This window comes from Onychomys torridus, chromosome 23, assembly GCF_903995425.1.
Source record: "Onychomys torridus chromosome 23, mOncTor1.1, whole genome shotgun sequence".
Lineage (NCBI taxonomy): Eukaryota > Metazoa > Chordata > Mammalia > Rodentia > Cricetidae > Onychomys > Onychomys torridus.
In genome coordinates, this window is record NC_050465.1 from 25,572,641 (window position 1) to 25,593,765 (window position 21,125).

General features: G+C 45.2%; 1 protein-coding gene across 17 annotated transcripts in view; it reads left to right on the top strand.

The window, feature by feature from the left end:
* Dlgap1 (DLG associated protein 1) overlaps positions 1-21,125 on the top strand; it is an 826,029-nt gene that overhangs the window by 763,636 nt on the left and 41,268 nt on the right. For 13 of the 17 annotated variants that reach the window (XM_036172827.1, XM_036172826.1, XM_036172829.1 and 10 more), the window contains 2 exons: positions 6,323-6,690; positions 13,965-14,056. In XM_036172827.1, the coding sequence (XP_036028720.1) occupies positions 6,323-6,690; positions 13,965-14,056 (460 nt within the window). The remainder of the gene's footprint in view (positions 1-6,322; positions 6,691-13,964; positions 14,057-21,125) is intronic. The other 4 variants (XM_036172832.1, XM_036172833.1, XM_036172838.1 and 1 more) reach the window with 1 other exon arrangement.

Genomic DNA, 21,125 nt, shown 5'->3' on the forward strand with positions numbered 1-21,125 from the left:
TAGCAGTGTCCAATGTTACTGACTGTGATTAGGAAAATCTCTACTCATTCTTTATCTTGGCTTCTTTGCTATGTCCCGGGTTTGTGCTTTTCCCCAATGAAGGACCAGATTTTCCTGGCACCAGATGGGTTTCTGCCTGCCTGAGCACACCACTATAAACTTCCTGACCACTAAAATTCATGGCCAGGTACATTGCTTTTGGCTCCCTGACTAGGAACAGTAGCAGCAAACATCTCTCTTAACACTGTGTCCTCTTCCATGCCAGGATGCTTTTCTAGGACGCCTTGCTACCAAACAGTGTGGCTGGTGGCTTCCTCCTGTGTCTAGTTCGCATTACCTTCAATAGGACTGTACTTCCCAAAATGCTTTTCTAGAATTCACCCACTCAGAAAGCTCCATTTTTGAAGAGAAACAAAATCCTTTGACCAAGCTCATCCATCTGTCACAATTTCAATTATCTTTCAATCCCTGAAAATTGACTGATCTGGGGCTGGAGAGATGATGGGTCAGGGGTTCAGAGCATTTTCAGAGGACATGAGTTCAGTTCCCAGCACCCACATGATGGCTTCCAACCATCCTAACTATGGGACCAGGGCATCCGATGCACTCTGCTGATCTCCACAGACAGCAGGCATGTGTGATGTATAGACATATAATGAAGGCAAGAATCATGCACATAAAATATCTTAAAAAGAGAGAAAGAATGACTGATGCGTGTTTGTATACTCCCAGGAACTGGGCCCTTACTAGAGAACAAAGTTCTTACGTTCCATGTATGAACAACTCAGGACTATATATTGGGGGAGGGGGGGTTGTTTTTATTTATTTATTTGTTTTTTTCTCAAGACAGGGTCTCATTATGTAGCTTTGGCTAGTCTAGAACTCACTGTGTAGATGAGGATGGCCTCAAACTTACAGAGGTCTGCCTGCCTCTCTAGCATTGGGATTAACCACCAAGCCTGGCTTTTTGTGGTGGTGGTTCTGCATTTATTTATTTTGCATGTATGTGTATGGGCATATGCATGCCATGGTGTACATGTGGACAATAGAGAACAACTTTGGGGAGTCAGTCCTCATCTTCCACCATGTGGGTCCTGGGGACCCCACTCAGGCTATAAGGGTTGGCAGCTGGCATTCTTTACCATGGAGCCATCTCACAGATGGACCGTGTTGGTTTTGGATTTTCACTTCTTTGATGAATTCGGTTAGCATGCACATGTGAAGGTCAGAGGACAACTTGAAGAACCTGGTTCTCTCCTACCATGTGGTTTCAGGCTGAACAAGTTGGGACTTGCTTAATAACAGCTTAGATACAAGTTCAATGCAGTAGCAGGCTGGGGTTCAGGGGCAAAACACTTGGTGAGCAAGCTTGTGGCCACGGGTTCCGAGATCTAGCACCACAAAAGCACCACCAATAAAAGTCCCTGAAGATAATGTGTTTACAAACAAAAACACTCTTTGAATACTGTATAACTGCTTGGGGGGAGGGGTATTTTTGTTTTGTTTTCTTTCTCATACAGAGTCTCTTGTAGCTCAGACTCACTGTTTAGCCACATTACGGGCTTTCGATCTCCTACCTCTGCCTTGGTAATGCTGAGAAGATGCCCCATCACCTCATTGGAATGACTGAGTATCGCTAGGTAGATAGGTAGTGATTTTTTTGTTTTGTTTTGTTCATTATGTGATGGGTGTCTGCCTGTATGTGTCTGTGCATCACATATGTGTAGTACTCTCAGAGACCGGAAGAGGGGTTGGGTCCTCCAGAATGGTTATTAGCTACCATGTGGGTGCTGGGAACTGAACCCTGGTCCTATACAAGAGCAATAAGTGCTCTTAGCTGTACAGCCCTGTCACCTGACCCATCCCTTACATTTTTATTTGTAATCCCTGTTAGGCTTGCTCTTATATTGTTACTGCACTTAGGGGTCACAGCCTGTGCCCCAAGAAGTCAGGTTTTGCCACCCATCCTCAATAAAACCAATTAATAGTGAAAAGTAAAATGTAGAGTCATTCAATGTGGCCACATAAGGAGAGAAACAAAGAGGTCCAGCAACTCCCCCCAGTCCATCTTTTGGGGTCCTGACATGAGTGTAGGGTTAACTAGCAAGCAAGAGATACGCAGTTCCAAAAGGTATGGTGCCCAGCCCACAACAGCAATGGCTCCAGCCCTCTCCTGCAAGGTCAGTTAACCAGACAGTCTTTGTCAGGGAGACAAATTTCTCCTCTGGGTGGCCAAGGGTTTCAGCTCTCCCACAGAGAGATTGATGGGGGAACCCTAATATCTCAGGGGCCTTCCTTTCAATACTCTGGTTACTCTGTAGCCAAAGAGGAGAGTACATGTGTCTCTTTAGACGTTCCTTCTCTCCAGAGAGGCCAGGTACAGTATCAGGAAGAACTTCACAATCGCAGTAACCAGCAAAAACTACAGGAGGTCTACAGAGCAAGTTCTAGGTCAGCCAGGGCTACACAGGGAAACCCTGTCTCAAAATAACAACAACAACAAAGCCTTATTAAGAGAACCATATGGGGGTAGGGGTAGTTGAAGAGATGGCTCAGTGGCTAAGAACATGGGTGCTGTTATAGATGACCTGAGTTTGGTTCCCAGCACCCATGATCTAAAGACACAAGTTCCTGTAACTCCAGCTGCAGGGCATCCAGTGCCTCTGGCCTCTGCAGGCACCTGTGCTTACAGCACGGCCATACACTTCTATTCATAATTTAAAATAAATGTTAGAGGGGGGATAAAGAAACCAATTCAAAGAGTGTTCCTGCCCCTGCTCACTTGTGTGTTCACTGGCTGAGGAGCTCACAGAGGACAGCCAGAGTGAGAAACATCTACATCTCCTTCCAAAAAGCCTTCTCCTGGCCCAGCCCCTCCTGAGGCTTGCCACACTGGCCCTGATTTTCACTTAGAATGTAGACAACCTTGAGCCATAGTCCACACCTGTACTCAGCACACCGGAGCAGAAGATTTGAGAGTCCAAGGGCAGCTGCAAAGCAAATCCGAGGCCATTCCAACCCACAGGAGATGCTGTAGGAGAAAAAAATAGTCAGTGTTAAAAATCTGACTGAAATGATAAGAACCTGTTGTCTGTAAAGTCCTGATTTGACTCTGACTCTCTCGTCTCTATCCTTTTATCTATCACCTATTTATCTACTTATCATCTATTGATATCTATCATCTATTTATCTATCTACCATCTATTGTCTATCGTCTATCTATTTATGTATCATCTATCATCTATCTACCATCTATCATCTACTTATTTCTCACATATCTACCATCTATCTATCTACCATCTATCATCTGTTTCTCATCTACCTATCATCTATCTATCTCACTCTCTATGTATATTGTATTCACAGATGTGTCTGCAGGTACAAACTACCCATACACACAGAGGCCAGCGGGGACTGGCTGGTCTACTCCATAACTAACTCTCCCGTTCATTCCTTTGAGAGAGGTAGGCAGGAGGCCAGCAAGTCCCAGCAATGCTCTTTCTTTCTCTTTCTCTTTTTCTTTTTCTTTTTCTTTCTCTTTCTCTTTCTTTCTTTCTTTTTTTTTTTTTTTTTTTTTTTTTTTTTTTTTTTTTTTTGGTTTTTCAAGACAGGGTTTCTGTTTCTCTGTGTAGCTTTGTAGCTTGTCCTGGATCTCGCTCCATAGACCAGGCTGGCCTCAAACACACAGAGATCCACCTGGCTCTGCCTCCCGAGTGCTGGGATTACAGGCGTGGCCACCCCCACCTGGCCTGACCCTCTTTCTTAAAGTAGGACAATATCAAATTCTGATCACCTTTGAGTTAGGAACTATGGCAGCATCATGTCCCCAGTGTTGCCCCTGTCTGCCTGACTCTGGGAAGTGGGTCTTGCAGGAGGCAAAGGCAGCCATTGCATTGGGATGGAACCCTAGCAGGACTTCTTCTGTATATTATAGAACATGAATGATTTTTCTTCTACACCAGTCTGTTTTGTTGTTGTTGTTGTTACTTAGAGAATATTATATTAGTTTCTGGAGTCAAACCAACGTAGACAGCCAACTTGATATCGGCGTAACAAGGAGAAGGCAGAAAAGTTCAGAGGACGCGGTAAATAAATAACCTAGGAGAGCAGACACTGTGTGCCTGGAAGCATCATTCACTTTCTTTGGAAAATGAGTGGGCTGAATGTCCCGAGAATAGATTCTGAATGAAATAGTGAGTTCACATTGTAGACACTTGCCTTAGAAGTCATGTCATAGCCGGGCAGTGGTGGCGGCCGCACACGCCTGTAATCCCAGCACTCGGGAGGCAGGGGCAGGTGGATGTCTGTGAGTTCGAGGCCAGCCTGGTCTACAGAGCTAGTCCAGGACAGGCTCCAAAGCTACAGAAAAACCCTGTCTCGGGGAAAAAAAAAAAAAAAGAAGAAGAAGAAGTCATGTCATGATCTGATGTCATTAGGTTCAGGTGGGAGTGGATAGCCTGATTATGGCGCTCGCCCGTCTTGAACCTCTCCCGGCCTTCAGATGGTTGACTGGGACAGTGGTGTCACAGGCACAGCTGCCACCTTGGCCTCTTTGTGGGAGGCAGCATCACAGAGGTAACAAGTACAGTGAGACAGTGAATCAGTCCCTCCAGGTTTACATGACTTAGTGGGAGTCTGAACCTGAGTGGAGATAGGCCTTTGCTCTGACCCGGAAGGCACCGGGGACTTCTGCCAGTGGGATCTTCCACTACTGGACTTGTTTCTCAGGAGCATCAGCCAAAAAACGAGGAAGTTGAAGTGAATTGCTTACCAGTCACTGTTCAAATCCTAAGGAGATCCTGGCAGTGAGCGTATGTGCAAGGTTTCGTGTAGGATTTGGTGGTCATCTGACCACATAACTAAATGGAACCCGTCATATTATGTACTCACATCCTCTTCCTCAGCATGTGATACTTAACACAACAATGCTTGGTTTCTTCCTTTGCTTCTCAGGCAATCCCTGGGAAAAACAACAACATTGCTGTTACTCTTTCTTTTATGGTTAAGGAAATCACTCCAGTCACAGGGCATCAGAGAGGGGACAACAGAATAGGACCCTCTTGTTTATGATTTAGGGTAGGATTTTTATTTTATATTTTAGTGGCCCGGGGAAGCATGGGCAATATAGAAGTATTTTATTAGGTGAGATAATCCAAGTGTAGTGAGGACCCAAGGCGACAAGTTGGAGTTGTGTGGGCTTGCTCTAACCACAGAGATACCAGCCATGTGTACACAGGGAAAGTATGGAAGGAGAATGGAGAGATGGTGGGAACAGAGTTCAGAAAACTGCACAGGGCTTGCTCTTTACTTGCAGAAGGTTGTACTTGGAAATGTTTTGTTTTTATCTCCCTTTTTCTGAACCGTGCTCCACAGATGGAAAGCTGAGAAGCAGCCACAGTCCTCCAGGATGCTGCAAACTGTGGCCAGATGTTAGGAGTGGAGGCTGGGGGCTGATTCCACTGGAGCCTCAGAGAGGATCTGGGCAAACAGCAGCCTAGGGTGACTGCATTCAGACACTTGACTTGATGAGGTCGCCCTAAAGGAGAAAGGCGTAGGCTGGAACTTCCAGGAGTGGCGTTAAAGAGGCCCTCAGATGCTCAGAGTCGATTTATAAACAAGGGGATAGTGTGTGTGTTGGGGGGGGGGGGGGGGGGTCCACTTAGTGAGTAATTGTGCCCAGCAAACAAAGTTTCTGAACAGAAGTTTATAAAGTGAGCACATATCAAAAAAAAAAAAAAAAAAAAAGGAAACAAGGATGGGAGAGGCAGGGCAGGGAAGGCAGATAGATAGGAAAACAGACAGAACCACAGAGGATGAAAAGAGAGGCATTAGGAGGCAGGAGGAACTCAATGTTGGTAGGTGTAATCCGGGTGCTGTGGTGGCTGATGTGGCCCAAGCTTGTCATGCTCACTAGAATCAGCCTGCACATGCTCACAACCTCTCTTTGCTTTCTCTGTTAATTACCAGCCACCAGATTCATCTCTAATGGGCCGCTTTGTTTGGCATTAGCTGTAGGTACTGTTCTAGCTTCCTCTCACTTTCTCCCTTGCTACCTGAGTTTCTGCAGTTGACCGATCCTATCTAGTTCATGTGTTTTCCAGGCTTTCCCTCTCACTTTTGTGGTGTGTTACCCCGCTAGGCAGTACCTCTCTGACCCCCTGACCCCAGCAAAGACCTCACTTACTCTGCCCATGGACTTGTTTTCATGTTCAGTGTCTAGGAGTGTTTCGTGTGCCCCGATTTCCAAATGGCTGTCACTGACAATATCCGAAGCTGAAACCCCTGCAGAAGTCACAGTGTCTCTGTTCTCACTGTCTTTCAGTGTCATCTTGCATTACAACATATAAGAAGACACCACCTCCAGTCCCACCCAGAACTACCACGAAACCTTTCATTTCTATCACAGCCCAGAGCAGCACAGAGTCTGCGCAGGATGCCTACATGGATGGACAAGGCCAGCGTGGAGACATGATCAGCCAGTCTGGCCTCAGCAACTCCACCGAAAGTCTGGACAGTATGAAGGCTCTGACAGCTGCCATTGAGGCCGCAAATGCCCAGATCCACGGCCCAGCAAGTCAACACATGGGCAATAATGCTGCTGTCACCACCACCACCACAATAACCACCGTCACCACCGAGGACAGGAAGAAAGATTTTAAGAAAAACCGATGCCTGTCTATTGGGATACAGGTAACAGCTCCCTGTACCCTTGAAATACAACCCAGCTACTAAGAAGTATGACTCTTCTGTGTTATGTGTGTGTGTGTGTGTGTGTGTGTGTGTGTGTGTGTGTGTGTCTATGTGTGTGTATGTCTGTGTGAGAGAGAGAGTGTGTGTATATCTGTGTGTATATGTGTGTGTATGTGTGTGTATATGTGTGTATGTGTGTGTGTGGGTGTGTGTGTGTGTGAGAGAGAGAGAGAAAGAGAGAATGTCTGTGTGTGTGTGTTTGTTTTTATTTTTGTTTTTTCCAGATCACCATTTTACCTTGGAAATGAGATAGCTATGTATAGGGCAAGAATTTCAAATTATTAGTGCTAGATATTTTTTACCTTGTTAAATGGGGTCAAAGTCATGGAGATGTGTGGTCTGTACCTCTTAGCTGCTGAACAGAAAGTGTGTCTGGGGCAGGTGGTGCATACCTGTGCTCTCAGCTCTCAGGAAGCAGAGGCAACGAGGTTGCAGACTGAGAACTGGGGCCAGTGTGGCGGTACAGGCCTTTAGTCCCAGCACTAGGAGACCGAGGCAGGCCAAGCTCTATGAGTTCAAAGCCAACCTGGGTTACATAGTAAAGTTCTGTCCCAAAAACAAATAAACAAAGGAGGGTCACAAGTTCAAGGACAATTTAGGCTGCATATCCCATTCTTAAAATAAATAAAAATGCCAAAACAAAACAAAGAAGAAAAGAAAAACCGGAATTATAGCTGCCATTACTTTATAAGCTAACTTAAAGTAACCTTTAGTCTCATGTACATTCTCAAATAGAGCTGGAGAGATGTGTCCCTGGCTGCGCACACTTGCTGCTTTTGTGGAGAACCTGGGTTTGGTTTTCAACATCTAGATGGTGACTCACAACCAGCTATAATTCCATTTCCTGGGGATCCAGTGCTCCCCTCTGGCCTCCTCAGGGACCATTCACACAGTGCACACACGTCCAGGCAGACAAACACTCATACATATATAATAAGAATAAATAAATCTTTTTTTAATTAAAAGTAGTTTTTTTTTTTTTTCAAAACTGTGTTCTGATCATGGTTTCCCCTCACCCAACTCCTCCCAGATCCTCCCTGCCTCCCTGCCCAAATCCACTTGCCTTTTTTTCTCCCAGTAGAAAACAGACAAGCACATAAAAATGAATAAAGTAGGAATAAACAAACCAGAACAGGACAAAACAAACAAATAGAAAAAAAAAGCCAACGAAAAAGCACACGAAGTATATACAGATGTAGACACATACATCACACACACTGAGCTCCCACATAGGACACACAATCAGAAAACATAACATGTTCACAAAGGACCTGTAAGGCTTCAAAAAGGAAAAATCCTAGATAAAGCATTACGGACAAAACCCTCCAAAACCCCCAGTGAGTTAGTTTAGTGCTGGGCTTGGGGCCTGCGCCTCAGTGTGGTTTGTATACCCAGTGAGACTCCACTGAAGAAAGTGAATTTTTCCTTTGCAAGCTGTTGTTCACTGAGCTAGCTTCTGGGCACCTCTCAGTACTGGCATCCCATCAGGCCAGAACCATGCAGGCCCTGTGCACAGTGAGTTCATATGTGTGCCAGTTCTGTTGTGTCTAGGAGGCATTATGTCCTTAGAGGCATTATTCAAAAGAGCGTGGGGCAAGATAACTGAGTGTGTCAAGTACTTTCTGCCAAGCCTGACTATGTGAGTTCAGTCATCAGAATCCACAGCTGGGAGGAAGGAAGACCCAACACCTATGACGTGTTCTCTCACCTCCAGTAGAGTGTTAGGATACACACGCCCATGCTCACAGACATTCTCCCCACCCTCTCTCTCTCTCTCTCACACACACACACACACACACACACACACATATTACATACACATACTCACATGCACACACACTCACACACATTCACACAATACCTACACACACACATATTCACCCACACATACAAACACACAAAATACAGACACACATACTCACACACATGCATGTATACACACACACACACACACACACACACACACACACACACACACACACACCATACATGCTACCAAAATTTGTAATGGAGTGCCTATCCAAGTACTGCTGAGGTCACAATCAGGTCACCTTACACCTGACCATATGAGAACAAAATGTGATTCGTCACTCACAGACGTAGGAGACCGAGGGCAAAGCCACTGCTAATGTGGAAAGCAACAATTCACCCAGCATCACAAGGAAGGAATGTGGTCGGTCTCAGGGTCATTGTTGGGTATTTAATCATGCGTTTCATGAAAATACCCAGCCAGCTCAGAGACTCCTCAGTTCTTTGCTCTCTTTCCTTTTTCCCAACTCATGCTCCACAGAGGAAATATCATGGAAATGTTTTACTGTGTTGTAAGTTTTCTAAACTAACGCCCAGCTGATCTGGCTTTGGTTTTTTGTTTTTTGTTTTTTAATCACATATTATTTATTGTGTGTGCATGCACACATGTGGAGGTCAGAGGTCAATTTTCAGGACTTGATTCTCTCCTTCTACCGTGTGGGTCCTGGGCACCAAACTCAAGTCACGAGGCTTAGCAGCAGGTCTGTTACCCACTGAGCCATCTTACCAGCCCATCCTTTGTTTTGTACACTCGTCTGGGTGACCCTAAGACACATTCATGTCTGTGGTTCTGTCTGAAGGTGTCTGTTGGACAGTCATTCCTCTACAAAGTAGACCATGAGTCGTAGACACACTGAACCCACTCTTGGCACATCTGAAAGCCAGGCATGGGCAAATTTTTACTCTACTGTTGTATTTTCACAGACCATTCTGCCAAGATCATCTTTAACATACAATTAATCCTTCCCTCACAGAGGGGAGTCAGGTGCCCTCCTCTAACCTCTGGGCTACCATAGCGCAAGTGGTTGGGTCTCCCAAAGAGCTTGCCACACTGAATCTTGGGAGCAGATGACAGTGTAGGGGTCAAGAGTGCAAGCCAGCCCCCCCACACACACACACACACATTTCCCACCTCCCACTGGAAGTTAAATTTCCCTTCCATCACTAAGGGATCTAACCCTCCTGCCTTTACCTGCCAAATGATGAGATTACAGGAATACATCCCCAGCATTAGGAAAGACGAAGATTTTTCATTTAGTTATTGTGTGTGTAGAAGAGTGAGGGATGGTGGGGGCTGGAGAGATGGCTCAGCGGTTAAGATGGCTTGCTCTTCCAGAGGATCCTGGTTCATTTCCCAGCACCCACGTGGCAGCTCACAACTGTCTGTAACTCCAGTTCTAGGGGACCTAACACTCTCACACAGACATACATGCAGGCAAAACACCAGTGCACATAAAATAAAAATAAATTATATATATAGTAGGGGAATATGTACCATGGCATACATGTAGAAGTTAGAAAAGAGCTTACAGGAATGGGTTATCTCCTTCCATTATGTGGGCCCCAGGGTCTGATTCAGCTTGACAGGCTTGGCAGCATGCCTTTTCCCAGTGAGCCATCTTGCACACCCAAGAATGGGGTTTTTTAAACTCTAAATTCCAGGCTCACGAGACAGCTCAGAGGGTAAATGCTGTTGCCGTACAAGCCTGACCATCTGAGCTAGAGTCCCAGAGCCCATGACAGAAGCTGAGAACCAACTCCTGAGAGTTGTCCTCCAACTCCACGGGAGTACCATGGCAGACTCACATACCACAGACACACACACTCTGGATTCCCGCGGGAGTGCTTATTGAGCGGACACAGGTCTCTGGGATGCTGAACAATTCTGCCGTGGCTGTTGGTGGTGACCGCACAGCTCAATGCCACTCAACCATGCACATCACCATGGTTACAGTGGGAAAGTTTATGCTACACACACTTTGCTATGGTGATTCAAATATCTGCCTTTCTATCTGGCACTCAATTAGTGCCATGGAATGATAGCTTGCTCTTATTTCCTCAATGTTTAGTTCTTTCTTTTTCCTTCCTCGTTTTATATTCTTTTCAATAGCTAATCCGCCCTTGTTTAGAAACATTGTTTAGATTTTGTTTACTTACTCTATGTGCATCTGTATATGACTCTGACTGAGTGCATGTCTGTGCACCATGTTCATGCAGAGGTAAAAAAGAGGACACTGGATCCCTTGGCACTGGAGTCACAGATAGTTGTGAGCCACCATGTGCTGAGAAAGGCACGTGGGTCTTGTGCCAGAGCAGTAAGTGCTCCTAACCTCAGAGCTATCTCTCCAGCACCCACCCAGCCCCAACTATTATGACAAGACTCCTCTACAAGTTGTGATCAATAGCCTATCAGTTCTCTTTTGGAGAGAATTCAACATGCTCACTATTTGCATATACTGATACTTTGTGAATATTCTAGCAAATACATTGTTTTACTTATTCCTTATGTTTTGCCCTGATATTTAGCATGTACCTTACAATATTCTATACTTTGTTTTAAATGTTCTTCTTTTTATTACATTTGCTTATTTACCCTGTGTGTGTGTGTGTGTGTGTGTGTGTGTGTGTGTGTGTGCATGCGCGCGCCATGGCTTGCTTGTGGAAGTCAGAGGACAAGCTGTGGGAGGGAGCTGGCTGGTTCTCTCTTTCTAGGGATTGAATTCCAGTTGTCCGGCTTGATTGCATGTGATTTTATCTCTTGAGCCATCTCATCAGCCCACATTTTCTCTCTTTATTTTTTTTTTCAGGACAGAGTTTCTCTGTGTAACCCTAGATCTCGCTCTGTAGACCAGTCTGGCCTCAAACTCAGAGATCCACCTGTCTCTGCCTCCTGACTGCTGGGATTAAAGGCATGCACCACCACCACCCAGCAACCCACCCTTTTTCATTTGATATGTCTTCAATGTGGGGTGAGATAGGGTGTCAGGTAACATCAGTTGCTCCCCAACATTCTCTATAAATTAAACTTCTGATCCTCCCACCTCTGCTTCCCAAGTGCTGGGATTACAGATGTGCACCACCACATCTAGATGTGGTGCTAAGGATCCAACCCAGGGCCACATGCATGCTAGGCAAGCACCATCCCCCTTTTGCCGGGTGGTGGCGGTGCACGCCTTTAATCCCAGCACTTGGGAGGCAGAGCCAGGTGGATCTCTGTGAGTTCGAGGCCAGCCTGGGCTACCAAGTGAGTCCCAGAAAAGGCGCAAAGCTACACAGAGAAACCCTGTCTCGAAAAACAAAAACAAAAAAACAAAAAAAAACCACCAAAAACCAAAAACCAAAAACCAAACCTTCCAAGAACACATTTGTTGGTGACACTCTCTTCTAATAGAGTACTCACAAGAAATTTCAGTTACCCCTCTAGATCCATGTGTTTGGTATACACAGACTCGATCAACCTGCCCCTGGTGTTGGGGGAGATAGCTCAGTAGTTAAGAGAACTTGCTCCTCTTCCAGAGGACCTGAGTTTGGTTTCCAGCACTCCCAGTGGGGAACTGGCTCACAGCTGCCTCTAACACAAGCTCCAGCAGATTCAACACCATCTTCTGGCTCCCATGAGGAGCCACACACATGTGACATACACACACACACACACACACACACACACACACACACACACAGACTCGCATAGATAAGCATAAATCTTTAGAAAATTGAACCTATATTGAACCTGTGCAGACGCCTTCTATTATTCTATACAGTATGCAACTCTGCGCATCATGTACATAGTATTAAATAAAAATGCTCTAGAGATAGCAACATCTCGTGTAAGAGATCTGAGCATTCTTGGACGTGGTTATCTATGGTGATCTTAGAACCAGTTCCTGTGGATACCAATGAATGATTGCAAAAGTTACAGCTGTGAAGGAAGGTATCCTGGATACCTCCAGCTGTGAGGAGGAAGGTATCCTGATTTGTGAGGAAGTCAGGCTATGCCTGAAGCTGGGGTGTGGTGGGGATGGTCTCCCTGCAGGATGTAGCAATCCTGCTCCTCTCCATGAGAGAGCTGCTACAGCTGAGCTCTGCTCCACCTGGCTAAGGGAGTTTCTCCGGCAGAGGTATTTCATTCTTCTGCTCTGTTCCCCTAAGGGAACGTCCCAGCACAGGTATCTGCTTCTTCTCAACTCTGGCCCAAGATGTAACTTTTGCTTCACTCTGCTAAAGGGGAAACCCCTGCAGAAATGTAGCAATCTCCTCTGGCTCCAGTGACAAGTTGTTACTTCTTATTCTTCTTTCTCAGCACCCCCTAAGGGAATGTCTCAGCAAAGATTCTGCTCCCAGCCCCCCCCCCCTCTCTCTCTGAGGATCGAACCCAGGGCCTTGTGCTTGCTGGGCAAGCGCTCTACCACTGAGCTAAATCCCCAACCCCCGCCAAAACTCTTTTAAAAAAGAGATTTACAGCTTGGCAGTGGTGGGACTTGCCTTTAATTCCAGAGGCAGGTGGATCTCTGTGAGTTTGAGGCCACCCTGGTCTACAGAGCGAGATCCAGGACAGACACAAAGAAACCCTGTCTGGGGGGGGTGGGGGTGGGGGGAGATTATTTGGGAAGGAGAAATCCTGGAAAGTGGCTGCCTCTGCCAGGGTGGAGAAGCACAGACAGACCACAGGCAGAGGTGCTTATATGGGCTTCTTAGGGGCAGAGTTTTTCCAAGGAGAAGATTTCTACTCGGATTGGTGGAATTGGTTGGTTTTCCTGCTCAGGGGTTGTTTGGTTTAGTGTTCAGTCGATCAGGGGGCAGGGTTGGCTCTGTTTTCAGGGCCAGGGTGGGCTTCTTTGACTGGCCCTTTCACCTTACAGTGACTATGCTTGTAAGTCTGCGGAGGGATTGTAGATGTTTGTCAGATGTAGTAAAACTGAAGTTTATTAAAATCAGCAGAGTTGGGGGCTAGAGAGATGGCTCAGTGGTTAAGAGCATTTGTTGCTCTTGCAGAAGATCAGGGTTCAATTCCAGCACCCACACAGTGGCTCACAACTGCCTGTAACTCCAGTTTCAGAGGACCTGTTGCCCTCTTCTGGACACCCCAGGCAATTGCACACATATGGTGCACATGCATACACTCAAGTATGTGCACATGCACATACACATGCACATACACATACACACACACACACACACACACACACACACACACACACACAGAGTTTTTAGAAAATCTTAGCAACCTCAGAGAGCATGCTAATAATGTAGTAATTGCTGGTATCAAATACACAAATATGAATCAGTGAGGTTATAAATCACAGAACATTCCCATCATATCACAGATGCCTGAGATGAGCACACATTTGTTTCTCAAGTGAGACAATGGAAGAGGATCAACTCTGTTTGCTTGATGATTTCTTCAGGTGGATGATGCTGAAGAGCCGGAGAAAACAGGGGAGAATAAGGCGCCCAGTAAGTTCCAGTCCGTGGGAGTCCAAGTGGAGGAAGAGAAGTGGTGAGTCCACAGCTTCTGTCCTTCCTGTCTGGAGGTCGGCCAGGGTGGTAACGTGCTCATTCCATGACAAACCTGCACTTCCTTCCACTAAGTTAGGGAGTGCTTAGAAAGCGTCAGTCGGGCTGGAGGGATAGCTCAGCCTTTAAAGGCTAGGCTCACAACCAAAAATATAAGAAAGCGTCAGTCAACACTGGCGGTTCCTCTCCTGTACTGTGATACTGGGGAGCCCATCATTTGAGCTTTGGTCACAACCATAGCTGCAGAGTGTCACGTTCACATGAACTCTGGGTGCAAATGTGGATCTGCCAAAGGTCCCTCTTCAGAAAACTTTGCAGCCATTTTATGAGTTTTATTTATTATTATTATCGTTGTTATTATTATGTTGTTGTTGTTGCTAAGATAGAGTTGTACTGCGTATCCCTGGCTGAACTGGAACTCTAAACCATGCTGGCCTCCAGTGAACAAAGTTTGGTCTGCCTCTGTCCTCTGTCCTCTGTCTTCTGAATGCTGGGATTAAAGGTGTATACCACCATGCCCAGCCCTGTGATTTTATTTTAATTGTGTATTTGTCTATGTGTGGGTATGTGCTTGAGAGTACAGGTGCACTTACACACACACACACACACACACACACACACACACACACAATAAATAAATAAATAAATAAATAAATAAATAAATAAATGTTTAAAAAATGTTTTTAGGACAAGTGGTGGTGGCGTCACATGCCTTTAATCCCAGCACTTGGGAGGCAGAACTAGGTGGATCTCTGTGAGTTTGAGGCCAGCCTGGTCTCCAAAGCAAGTTCCAGGAAAGGCAGTTCCAGGAATGGCACAAAACTACACAGAGAAACCCTGTCTTGGAAAAAAAAAAAAGTTTTTAAAGTACACATGGCTCAGCTTTACATCACTGATATTTAAAGCAAACTTACTGTAGAATCTTAGTGTCCAGAAAGTGGGAAATTTAGAGTTTCATATCACAAAATCCTATTGTTGGAACAGACTATTGATGTCAGTATTTTCATTTTATAAATAAGATTCTATGCTGGGTGGCAGTGCCACACACCTGTAATCCCAGCACTCAGGAGGCAGAACCAGGCAGATCTCTGTGAGTTCAAGGCTAGCCTGGGCTACAGAGTGAATTCTAGGAAAGGCACAAAGCTACACAGAGAAACCCTGTCTCAAAAAACCAAACAAACAAAAGGATTCTCCCCTGGTCTACAGAGTGAGTTCCAGGACAGCCAGGACTGTTACACAGAGAAACCCTGTCTCAAAAAACCAAAAATAAATAAATAAACTGGTTAATTAATTAATTAAATAAATGAGATTCTACGATCCTATGGGCTCAGATGTCCTGTTGCCACAGAGCTACTAAGATTAAAGAATATGGAGGACCCAGTTTTGGTTCTCAGAACCCACAATCCTTGGCCCATTGCCTGAAACTCCAGCTCTGGTAGAGCAGACACATCTGGGCTCTAAGTGTAGTTGCATGCTGTCTCTCGAGCATGCACAGGCAAACACACACACACACACATAATTAAAAAACAATCAAATTTTAAAGAAGAGAGCTATGCCCTTCTGTCGTATGAAATCTAATAGGTCTTTATAATAAAAACCCCTGAGGCAGATATTGATTGGGGTAAATGCTGAAAGATCAGAGAGACAAAGGAACAAGCCACAGCCACATCTCATCTCACCAACTCCTCAGCCGATCTCCATGAATCCCCTGACTGAAAGCCTCTGAGTCCTCAGCTGAAAGGGCTTCTAGCCGAAAAGCCTTTAGTTCCTGTCTCCTCTGTCTTTTATGCCTTTCTCCACCCAGCCATATCACTTCCTTCCTAGTGCTGGGATTAAAGGCGTGTGACTCCCAAGTACTGGGATTAGAGGTGTGTGCCACCACTGCCTGGCTCTGTTTCTCTCCTACACTGAGTCAGTCTCCAAAACACAAGCAAGGAGACAGAAAGGCTGAGAACACACAGCAGACTATCTGACCACAGCAGAACAACTACAAAGCCTAATATGTACACATACGTACACAGAGGAACACCAGGAGAAGGGGGCAGAAAGGGGGGAACAGAAATGGCATTGGAAGCAAGAACAACTAAGAAATTGTCCCAAAGTGATGTCAGACCTCAAACTACAGATTCAATAATCGCCAAGAATGTCAGATAAGAGATGGAACTAAGCGTTTAAGGTGGGAGAGGAAACACCACCAACTCAGACTTCTGTAGTCTATGAAATCATCTCATAAAGCCAGGCCATTTGGCACAGACCAGTAATAATCCCAGCTACCTGGAGGCCTGATTCATGTGGATGGCAAGTTAAAGGCCTGCCTGGGCAACCGGGTAAGTTGAAGGCCAATGTAAACAGTTTGGGGGAGCTTGTATCATGATGGTCTGGACTTTTAATTCCAGCTTTCAGGAGCTAGAAGATAGCTAGATCTCTGAGTTAAGGCCAGCCTTATCTACCTACATAGGGAGTTCTAAGCCAGCCAAGGTTAGATAGTGAGACCCTTTCTCTCCCCACCCCTGCAAATAAACAAACAAACAAATAAATAAATGATGGCTCAAGGGTTGAGGGCACTTGTTGCTCTTATAGAGGACTCAGGTTCAGTGCCTAGCACCCACATGGCAACTTACAAGTCTCTGTAATTCCAATTCTAGATCCAACACCCTTTTCTGACCCACCAGGGTACTACACACATGGTGCACAGACATACATGTGGGCAAATAAAATTAATAAATCTAGCCGGGTGGTGGTGGTGCACACCTTTAATCCCAGCACTCGGGAGGCAGAGGCAGGAGGATCTCTGTGAGTTCGAGGCCAGCCTGGTCTCCAAAGCGAGTTCCAGGAAAGGTGCAAAGCTACACAGAGAGACCCTGTCTCGGAAAACCAAAAAAAACAAAAAAAAAAAAAAAAAAAAAAAGTGAGAAATGTCTGAAGGCAGCAAAGACGATATAATTTAATGTGAGGATGTGGACAGCAACAAATGTATGAATGCAGCATCACGGATCTCTGTGAGTTCGAGGCCAGCCTGGTCTACAGAGTGAGTTCCAGGAAAGGTGCAAAGCTACACAGAGAAACCCTGTCTCGAAAAAATAAATAAATAAATCTGAAAAGGAAAGAGTTAAATAAATTGAGGGAGAAAGAGCCACCATCTAAGACTAGTAGAAAGAATGCAGGAGCAGCTGTGTCAAGTTAAAACAACAGATCAGTGAGTGTTATCAGGGATAAAGAGAGGCTGTACCCAGGGACTGGAGGGTGACATGGCTCCGTTTGAAGAATGCAAACCGATCTTGCGGAGGAACTGGGTTTCCTTTGTAGCTCCCACATTACATAAATTATAGAAATTGTCAACTATCTTTTCCACCATAGAGAAGCATCATGAGTGTTCCCAAACCCATCCCACAAGATCAGCAAGATCTTGCTCTCCAAATCCAAAACATAAGAAAACTTCAAATAAATATTTCTCATGAGCATAGACATACAAATCTTCAACAAAATACTAGGAAATTGCTGGGCAGCGGTGGCGTGTGCCTTTAATCCTAACAGTCAGGAGGCAGAGGCAATCAAATCTCTTTGAGTTTGAGGCCAGCCTGTTCTACAGAGTAAGTTCCAGGACAGCCAGGGCTACACAGAGAAACCTTATCTCAAAAACAAACAAATATATATACATATATACACATATATATATACATATGTATATATGTGTGTATGCATATATGTGTGTGTATATATGTATGTATGTATGTGTGTGTGTATGTATGTATGTGTGTGTATGTATGTGTGTGTGTGTATGTATGTGTGTGTGTGTATGTATGTATGTGTGTGTATGTATGTATGTATGTGTGTGTATGTGTGTGTGTATAATTAGGAAATTAAACCAAACAATGTGTCAATGAACTTTACCTCGGGATCAATTGCACCAAATATAACATCTGGTAGAAGATTTTGATGGGGTGCTCTAGTGGGTAGCTGCCCCAGCTTTGGCCTCAAAGCACTGCCCCTAGTGTAGCAACAAGTAACTGCCACACCTGCCTATACCCTGCCCCTGGGGCATGGCTGAGACAGTTCCCTTTAAGACCCAAGATGTATCATGCTTGCCCCTTTTGGTCTTGCATGTTGGTGCAGATTAGGACAGAGCTCTCTAGAGAACAGCACTGGACCATGCCTTAATCCCTATTTCCTGTATTGTGAGTTTCCTGTATTGTGAGTTAACCCTCCAATACATTCCTATAATCATTAAGCTATTTCTGTGGATTGGTAGCGACTTAATCGCAATAGGGTGCTGTATGTCTAAATAAAGAGGGGGTTCATGGGAACTCTACGTTTTATAGAATTTTGCTATGAACTCCAAGCTGTCCTCCAAAACTTAACACTTATTGATTGTGAAAGAGAGGATGGATGGAAATATCAACATCAGTGGTTGTCCCGGGCTGTGTCGTTTGACGTGTAAAAGCATTTAGAGCAGTGACCGGCATGTAGAATGTTCCCCTCACTTTTGCTAGTATAATGCCACATAGAATGGCTGAAAAGACTACAGTTGTAAGGGAGCAGGGCTGGTGAGACGGCTCGGAACATAAAGTCACTCAGCACCTAGCCTGTGGTCACCATTGAAAGAAATAGCTGACTCCAAACATGGTCCTCTGACCGCCACATGGGACACACATGCACATAGGAGGCAAAACTTTTAAAGAAAGCAACAGTATAACCTTCTATTCAAAAACAAGAGAAAGCTCAGATGTAAAGAGCACCAGCTGTTCTTCAGAAGGACCCGGGTTCATTTGCCAGCATCTACACGGCAGCTCACAGTTGTCCGTGACTCCATTTCCAGGGGGATCTGATGCCCTACTCTGGCCTTCATGAGCACCAGGGACACACATGGTGCACAGACATCCATGCAGGCCAAACACCCATACACATAAAATAAAATTTAAATTTAAAAAGAAAAGGTCCCCAAATAGGTGGTGGTGCTTGTTTTGAGTCCTGTACTTCAGAGACAGAAGGAGGCAGATCTCTGTGAGTTTAAGACTAGCCTGGTCTACAGAGTGAGTTCCAGGACAGCCAGGACTGTTACACAGAGAAACCCTGTCTTGAAAAACAAAGAAAAAAATAGAAAGAGAGAAGATCATCTCAATCTTACATTTTTCTTCAAAAACTTCCCCCATAGTCAAGCAATCTGTCTTCCTAAATTGATACCCTGATACTCATCCATCTATAAGAATGCTGGCTGATACAGAGCAACAGGCCTTGATAGGAAAAGGTACTTTGCCACATAAACCTGATGACCTGAGTTCCTTGAAACCAAGCTAAAAGTAGAGAGAGCTATCTCCTCTGACCCTAACACACACACACACACACACACACACACACACACACACACACACACACACACACACACACACTCTCTCACATGCACACAGAGCCCAGAGCCATCAATCTAGAGCTGGAGTTATGAGCCATCTGACTTGGGTCTGGGAACTGGAACTCGGGTCCTCTGGCAGAGCATTATGAGCTCTCAACTGCTGAGCCTTTATAATACTTTTTTGAAAAATTATTAACAGTACTGGGCGTGATAAATCCCAGCATTCTAGAGGCAAAGTAGGTGGGTCTCTGTGAATTGAGGCCAGGCCAGGCTACAGTAGTGAACTCCAGGACAGCCAAGGCGGTAGAGTAAGACCCTGTCTCAAAACACGAACAACTAAATGAATAAACAAGTTAATTAATCCCCTAGCAGGGCTGACAGTAATTTTAGTGCTTAACCTTCTAGAATGTTCCTGCACAGGCCACTTTGGAGTTGGCCTTTCTGAGCAGTAAATAAAGCCTTTACATAGATGTCAATGGCTGTCTCTGAAAGAAAGCCATTACCAGACTAAAGGGGTTGCTTTCATCTTCTCTTACAATTCCTTTTTATACTTCGGCTGGTGGCAGTTCATTTAGATACCATCTTACAAAGCAAAATTGGGCAGTTGAGATTCCTTCCTGATGACTGGACACACACACACACACATACACACACACACACACACACACACACACACACACACACACACACACACACCAATTATGTGGTGTTAATGAGGAGGCAGCTGTTTTCACACTGAATATCTGATGATAATCCAGGCTTCCTTCCCCAAACAGACTGATGGATAAGAAAAGGTAACCTCACAAACAGTGAGAAAAGGAAGAAAATGGAAACCAGATGAAAGAAAGAACTGAGTATGTAAGAGGCCAGGAGACTCCTAGTCTTTTTGAAAGGTCACAGTTTAGGTAACAACCACTCTAAAAACCCACCTGACCTACTGTTTACTGAGCAGGAGACTTCAGAGTTCTGAATTAAAACAAATCAGTTTGTAAGGTACTGATAAAGAGATACATAAACAAGATAATACTAGGCGGAAATCGGCTCCCAGAAGGGCATGGAACGTCGCAGAGTCTACAGGCAGCTAGGACATCCTCAGAATATCATGGATAGCAGATGTGCCGTGTCCCCTCTCCTGGGCAGCATCCCAGTAGGGACCATGCACCGAGGAATGCCGTCCAAAGGTCACTTGTATAAAATGCCCTGAGTCATTTTGCAAGGAGCCTGTTCTCTTAAACCAAACTCATCACCTTTGTCAACATCAGCTGTCCGCCAGTTCCTGCCAGGCTCTGCAGGCCAGCTAGCAGCGCGATCCACATGATCCAATTTGCTGACACGAAGGGTGGATTCTAAGCAGAGCAGCAGAAAGCACACACAGTGCCTCCTCGGCAGCCCTGGGTGCAAGGCCTCCTCCGGCTGTCCCATCCTTTTGGCTGTTCTCAGGAATTCCTATGAAGTCTTCTAGGCTTTCAAGCTGATAATTAACAACTCCGGGAAAGTAATCCTTTCTGTTGACTAAGGTGAGAAAGCCTGAGACTCCCAGGGGGGCCCCTTTCCCTAATAATGATTGTATTAGCCCAGTGACTTTAAACTGCCCTTTGTTACGGGACCCACTGGTGATTCTGACCCCAGCAGTGGACACAAAAAGAGAGGTAATTACCGCCTTCCTGATAAAAGGACTATGCAGATTTACTCAGAGCCGAAGATA